This window comes from Mus caroli, unplaced genomic scaffold, assembly GCF_978045245.1.
Source record: "Mus caroli unplaced genomic scaffold, Mus_caroli_1 scaffold_8, whole genome shotgun sequence".
In the NCBI taxonomy this organism is placed as follows: Eukaryota; Metazoa; Chordata; class Mammalia; order Rodentia; family Muridae; genus Mus; species Mus caroli.
In genome coordinates, this window is record NW_028227263.1 from 101902412 (window position 1) to 101910006 (window position 7595).

The 7595-nt window shown below is 53.2% G+C and overlaps 1 protein-coding gene across 1 annotated transcript; it reads left to right on the top strand.

The window, feature by feature from the left end:
- Positions 1–3466: 3466 nt before the first annotated feature.
- Lin7b (lin-7 cell polarity scaffold B) lies at positions 3467–6855 on the top strand. Its single transcript, XM_021166265.3, has 6 exons — positions 3467–4182; positions 4459–4577; positions 4718–4789; positions 5352–5561; positions 6235–6398; positions 6702–6855. The coding sequence occupies exons 1-6, from the start codon at positions 4146–4148 to the stop codon at positions 6721–6723; spliced, it is 624 nt and encodes a 207-aa protein (XP_021021924.1). The 5' UTR covers positions 3467–4145; the 3' UTR covers positions 6724–6855.
- The last annotated feature ends 740 nt before the right edge of the window (positions 6856–7595 follow it).

Here is a 7595-nt window from a genome sequence, read left to right on the forward strand (position 1 = left end):
GGGCTACACAGAGAAACCCTGTCTCGGAAAACAAACAAAACAAAACAAACAAACAAACAAAAAAGAATTATAAAAAGGACATTAAAGCCAGTTGTGGTATGAGGGGGAAGATCATGAATTCAAGTCTAGCTGGAATAAGCAAGTCACTGCTTTAAAAAAAAAAAAATACACCGGGCGTGGTGGCGCATGCCTTTAATCCCAGCACTTGGGAGGCAGAGGCAGGCGGATTTCTGAGTTCGAGGCCAGCCTGGTCTACAGTGTGAGTTCCAGGACAGCCAAGGCTACACAGAGAAACCCTGCCTCGAAAAACCAAAAAAAAAAAAAAAAAAAAAAAAAAAAAATACAATTGCTATTGCATTTAAGATTGGGAAAGAAGTAGAGGACGTAGGGGAAAGAGTGGAAGTTTGTAAAAACCAGAAAGCAAGGGCCTGGGGAAATATCCCAGAACACAGCTGTGTCCCGCAGTGAGGATGTCACAGGCAGACATCAGGCACATGGATTAAACCAGGAGCTCCTACCACTAGGAATTGACGAGAGGATGCTAACCTCCGTGTGCACGGCGCTGTGCCACATACACAGCTATAAAGTAAATCATTGTTTGAAATTTATAGAAGGGAAAGTATTGAGTAAACGTACATACAACAATATCTAGGCCAATAAGCAGAAGCGATGTTTGATGCAGGACCAACTTGCAGTGTCTGTGGACTTGCTTCCAGAGGGGCCAAATGGATGTTTGTATCCCACCCCCTTTTCAAGATAGAATTTCATTGTATACTTCTGCTTAGCATGGCCTCTGGACCATCTTAGTGGTGAGATCCAGTTTGTTGGGATGGAGCCCAGGGCTTTGCATTCTTGGTGATTTCTTTACCAACTGAGCTACACCTGCAGCCCCATTGGGCAGAGTGATAAAAAATGTCTTTAGTTCCAGGCAGTGGTGGCGCACGCCTTTAATCTCAGCATTCGGGAGGCAGAGGCAGGTGAATTTCTGAGCCAGTTGTCGTATGAGGGGGAAGATCATGAATTCAAGTCTAGCTGGAATAAGCAAGTCACTGCTTTAAAAAAAAAATACGCCGGGCGTGGTGGCGCATGCCTTTAATCCCAGCACTTGGGAGGCAGAGGCAGGCGGATTTCTGAGTTCGAGGCCAGCCTGGTCTACAGAGTGAGTTCCAGGACAGCTAGGGCTACACAGAGAAACCCTGTCCCTGCCACCTCCCCCCCAATAAAAAAGAAAAAAAAATAGTTTTTAGTTGTGTGTATTCTTGCCTGTCTGTGTATAGATTCCCTGGGAGGCAAAAGCTGTCAGATTCCCTGGGGCTTGAGGTAGAGGTGATTGTGAATCACCTTACGGGAACTCAGTGGGAACTCAAGGGTCCTCAGAAAGAGCAGCACTTACCCATTGCTAGAGATTTTACATCAAAAGGCCCCACAGGCGAGGACCCAGCACCTGGTAAAGAGCAGAGGGTTTTCACAGCACTCTGGGAAGAGAGACAAAGGGTCGAGTGACCCCTGTCTGTCGTCTGGGCACTGACAGGTTTGTGGTTACAGAGTAAGAGTTGCATGGGTAAACAGTCCTAGCCAAGGCGTGGTCCGTCATTTCTTGGCCCCAGTCTGCCCTGCAAGGTGTCCTGTTAAGTCCATTGCTGAGAACGGAACCTGCGATAGGGATCATTTCCCTATTGTGGGGTCCCTGTACATTGAGGTTTTGCCCTTCCTGGCACTCAACTTGGCTTAAAAGGTTAAGAACAATAATCTCTACCTCAGCCAAAGCCCAGAAGGCAGAAACTAAGTTTGCACCCTCTGTCCTCACCTTGTAGACCCAAGCAAGGAGCCACTTCCTGACAAAGGCCTCCAAAGCAAATGCCTGAGAGGTTTGGGTTGCAGTTTTTTTTTTTGTTTTGTTTTGTTTTTTTTTTTTTTTTTTGGGTTTTCGAGACAGGGTTTCTCTTTATAGCTCTGACTGTCCTGGAGCTCACTTTGTAGACCAGGCTGGCCTCGAACTCAGAAATCTGCCTGCCTCTGCCTCCCGAGTGCTGGGATTAAAGGCATGTACCACCACGCCTGGCTTTAAAGATTTATTTATTTATTATACATAACTACACCGTAGTTGTCTTCAGACACACCAGAAGAGGGTGTCAGATCTCATTGTGAACCACCATGTGGTCGCTGAGATTTGAACTCAGGACCTTCAGAAGAGCAGTCAGTTCTCTTAACCGCTGAGCCATCTTTCCAGCCCCTGGGTTGCTGATTTTGAACTGAGCATGGTGCTTACATCCCAGCTCTTGGAAGGCTGAAGAGGAGGGTCACTCCAAGGTCAAGGCCATCTTGGGCTATCTGATGAAATGCATAGTTATGAAAGGCACACTGACTAGTGCTTTTTGCCATTGACACAGCTGCTAGTGAGAGGACTATGGTTAAGAAGCCAGAGAAGCCTGCTCTTGGGCCTTGAAGATATCCTTTTCTGACACCACATCCCACCCAGCTAAACCAGAGTCCTGTGACCCACCAATCAACAACAGCACCCCATGTCACTGACTTCCCGCTAAACCAGCCAGCTCCTCACACCTCCCACCCAAGCTGCCTCCCACCCAAGCTTCCTCCCAGCCTCCTCTGTTCTTTGTTTCCTTGCTCCTGCATTCTTGTCCCCTGAGGTTTATCACCTGTACCCAAAATGCTGAGACAGCCAGCAGCATCTTCCAGCTCCCAGGCTCTGTTTAGACATCACAGGCTTAAGTGGTCATTCGGTTTGTTTGCTTGCTTTTGGTCCCCCCCCCCCCCCGCCCTCCAGCATCTCCTGTAACCTAAGTTCGCCACCAACTAATGATCTTACTGCCTCCACAGCGTAGGATTCCAAACGAGCACCAGGGTTATACAGAGCTGCAGGTGGAACCCAAGGCTTTCGATTTGCTAGGCAAGTGCTCGGTTGAGCCACATCACCAGCTAACTACAGGCTCCTCACATGGAGAATATCTGCAAGCACCCCACAGAGTCCCCAGGAGTCCTCCTCAGTGCTCCCCACTCCACCTCTCAACCCGAACAGGCAGCACTCCACGTTAGTCGACCAGTCTCCTGGGCCTTATTTTCCCTTCTGCCCCTTCTGAAATCCAGTCTCCCTGATGTCCCCAGAGATCTTCAGATAGGTATTTGTCCATCTTGTACACTCTCAGGGGTTTATATGGAGACACAGATCCAAATGCAAATGCTAACCACTGTTCTGCCATCATGACTGCTCAGTCTCTTGGCTACTCTCTGGGTGGCTACTGGGGTGACCCAGGTCTTACAATTTGTTGACCTTATCTTCCAAATATCTCTGAACTGTAAAGGTCCTATTCAAGTTTCTCTCTCTCCCCCACTCTCCTCCCCTCCCCTCCTCTTCTCTCTCTCTCTCTCTCTCTCTCTCTCTCTCTCTCTCTCTCTCTCTCAGAGTGTGTGAGTCTAGGTTAGTCTAGACAGGGTCTCACTATGTATACCTGGAAATCACTGACCTTGGAAGTGCTGAGATTAAAGGCGTGGACCATCGGGCTCTGTGTGTATGTTTTGTCAGTCTCACGTAGACTTGGCTAGCCACAAGACCTCAGTGTAACTGAGGGTGACCTTGGACACTGTTCCGATCTCCCTGCCTCCACTTCTGAATGCTGGGATTACAGGTATGATTTATGCTCTGCAGGGGACAGGACCTAGAATCTCAGCCTGCAAGGTTAGCAATCTTAGACTGAGTTACCCCTTCAGCTTTTTATTTTTCTGCTTTCTTGAAATAGGCTCTTGTTATGTGTCTTCCAGTCCTGAGAACCCACGCCCCTCTGTAGAAATGAGGGGAAGTTACCAGAAAAGCACAGACATACTGTAAAGAGCAAGGCAGACACACCAACGGAGTAACAAGATCGCGGCTAGGACAGACCTATGATGGACAGCAGATAGTGATGTAGGAGCAAGACACCCAGAGGAGGAAGGTCTCTAGAGTTCTGGAGTGGGCGGGACCCTGCGGAGCACCGCCTCCCGTCAGTGTGAGGGCAGGCCCTCTGAAACTGTTGGTTGCCGTGTGGGCAGGGCCTCATGCTGCACCACCTCCTTGCCAGCACCTGGTGGGCGGGGCCTCGCATTGCACCTCCTCGCTGGCGCCTGGGCGGGTGGCTTACATTAGAGGTGATATGGCTGCACTGGTGGAGCCTCTGGGGCTGGAGCGGGGTAAGCGCTCCGAGGGTCCAGTCCGGGCTCTGGGCTCCGTTGGGTCGCGGCAGGCTTTGCAGATGCGGGGGTTGAGGGGCGGACCTAGTTAGGGTGGGCGGGGCGCGGCCTGCAGTCTGAGGGCGTGGGAGGGTCTGGGGCGGAGCGCCCCACCAACACCTCGCCCAGGGTTGGGGTCCCCGCGACCCGCGAGGCACGTGGATCGCTTCCAGTCTGACCTCGGTTGCCCTTCTTGCTGCCGGCGTATGCTCTCGCGGTCCCTGCCGCTTTCTGCAGACGTGTCCCGGGCTGTGGAGCTGCTGGAGCGGCTGCAGCGCAGCGGAGAGCTGCCCCCGCAGAAGCTGCAGGCCCTGCAGCGGGTCCTGCAGAGCCGCTTCTGCTCTGCCATCCGCGAGGTGAGCATCTTGCTTCTGTATAAGTTGTAGTTTCCTTGTACTCCGCGGCGGGGTCGGCGACCGGCGAGCGGACGAGGACACCGGTGTCCAGGGCTGTGGACTGGCAGCTCTCTGACGTTGCCGTGTCCCCGACTTCCCAGGTGTATGAACAGCTCTATGACACGCTGGACATCACTGGCAGCGCCGAGGTGCGGGCTCATGCCACAGCCAAGGTAAGCTCTTGCCCCGGTAGCTCTGGGTGACCACGAAAGCACAGTGCCCTCCTTCACATCTGCGCATCTCTGTGCCACCCTATGAAGATTTATTTATAATGCCCTTTAAATAACTGCACATTTTTAACTTGAATGCACATGAGATTCTCTCTAGCAACAGGCTTGGAAACTGGCCTCACTTTCCTGTCGCTAAGATGACCCTAAAAGGCAATCCGGTTGGATGTTGTGAACAGGGACACCTTTCCAAACTGCAGTGTTTATTACTTATTACTGCCTGCAGACTCAAGATTTCCACCTGATCCCTATCACCCCACCCCACCCCTGAGGGGGGGCACTTGTTTCCATTTGTCTGAGAACAAGATTGGCAGGTGTTAAGTACTAAGGATGCCCTTCTCCATGACTTGTGGAAGAAAGCAAGGGTTCTCACAGGTCGGAGTCACTGTAGGGTAGCCTCCTCTTGAGCTGTGTCAGGATTCCCCTGCTTGATCTTTGCGGCTACACTGGTTGGAGTGCCCATGTCTCAAAGAGGGTCTCTCTCATTGAGGCGCCTTCTCTCTTCCAGGCCACAGTGGCTGCTTTCACGGCCAGTGAGGGCCATGCACATCCCAGGGTCGTGGAACTACCGAAGACTGATGAGGGTTTGGGCTTCAACATCATGGGTGGCAAGGAGCAGAACTCACCCATCTATATCTCTCGAGTCATCCCTGGGGGCGTGGCTGATCGCCATGGTGGCCTCAAGAGGGGAGACCAGCTGCTGTCTGTGAATGGTGTGGTGAGTGGGGTTGGTAGTGTCTGCAAGGCAGCCCTGGACGGTCACATTCCCTCTACACAGGGAACACAGCCTTTGGAGACAGCACTGTGGGGTACACTGCTGACCCTCAAGGACTTCAGAGAGCTTAGCTAGGATAGCAGCCCAGTGTAGAAGATGGCAGTTGTTGTCAGGAGGAATATTTGGCTTGGAGGTTGAAGGATGGGTACTTCTCTGGACTAAGATGTGGAGGGGTGGTTCTGGCTTGGAATAAAGATGGTCCCTGAGATGAGGGGAAAGGCTGGCTCTGACTGATGTCTGGGCCGGTCAGCATCCTGAAACCCCAGTGATTAGAATCCAAGGAAACACCACCAAGGAGGTCGTCTCTCCAGGAAAGCTCGGCTTCTGTCCCTGGGTAGTGAGGGCAGGAGAGCAATAGGCTTAGGGGGTGTAGACAGACTTTTTTTGGGACAGGTTCAGTGGCCTGGTTCATTGAGGACACTGGGACTCTAAGCTATCTTGACATGCAGTTTTTAGGTTGTGGGTGTGTGCCTAAAGTTGGTGATCCACTAGAGGGATATGAGGCCTTGGAGGCTTGACCCCAGCAGCCATGTCACTATCCACTGGTCCCATGTCCTGGGTAGGGTGGTAAGGGCAGCGGTTTGGGCCAGCAGTCTGTGCGAGAACTGCCCTGCAGAGTGTGGAAGGCGAACACCATGAAAAGGCGGTGGAACTCCTGAAGGCTGCACAGGGCTCAGTGAAACTGGTGGTGCGCTACACTCCTCGGGTGCTGGAGGAGATGGAAGCCCGCTTTGAGAAGATGCGATCTGCCCGTCGGCGCCAGCAGCACCACAGCTACACGTGAGCCTCCAGTCACCATCCTCTCCCTGCTGCCTTCCCCAACCTTAGATACCCAAATCAGGCCAGTGAGCCCAGTGGTCTTCAACATTTATCTCTGGCTCTCCACCAGGGGTTTTTTGACCTTTGACTCCTGCCATGGTAGCCAAGGCCCTGGGACCCTCTGGCTCCCCAACTCCAGAAGCCCTGTGCCTGATTTTTTGAACTGTTGTCTCCAGAACCCCACCATTGAACATCTTATGCTCCCCCTCCCCCACCCAATGAACCTCCCCTGTGTCTAAAACTCCCCTCTCTACACCCTCACAGGTCCTTGGAGTCTCGAGGCTGAAATCACAGACCAGGACCCTCCTCCTCCTCCCCTGTACAGTATTATTTATTGTCACTGGCTCCTTATTTAAAGATCTTTAACCCTCACCGAGTGTCTTGTGTGTCTGTCGCGCATCCTGGAATAGTCTCTGTGGGGGAGGAGGACAGTGAAGCTGAGGTTAAGAACAAGCTCATTCCAGTCTGTGTACCATGATAGACAACGCTCGCGCAGCTCTGAAGGCGGAGGCTGGCCGGTGTCCCAGAGACTAGCCCGACCCAAGGCTGCGTCTATGTGAGCGCCAGGGAGCAGCACTAAAGACCACTGCCCCCAACCCTTAAGAGGTTCGGAAGGCCAAGGCCTGGCAAGGTCTCCAGTGAGTCGGACGCGGGAGTCTTGAAACCAGCAGAAGCCGCCTGATCATTGCCTCTGTAGGCGGGGCGGAGCGAACCATCCGCTGGGGGAACCCTGCGGGCCGTGCCACCGGCTGCGTAGGAGTCGGGTTGGTGGGGCGCATGCAGTACCCTAGACGGGCGCAGGGGTGCAGAGTAACACGCACTCGCCACCCGTCGTCCACTTGCCTCACCTTCCAACCGAGCACATCCTTCCGGGAGCCGCCCTTGTCTTAAAAAAAAAAAAAATCCCACCTTGAATGTTGAATTCCTATCCCGCCACACAACCCTCGTGTCCCGTGGGACGCGCGCCGCCGTGGGGACCCGGGGTCGCGACTCGCGCTCCATGCTGCGCGCTACTAGATTCAGGTGACATCATCCTCTGCCGGGCTCCGCCTCCCTCCCAGGCCGCCGCACGCTGCATGCCTATTGGTCGCTGCACCATGAGTCCCGCCCCCAGCTCTCCGCCCGCGCGGCCCCTCCCTCCCGATGTGGAGGCGGGGT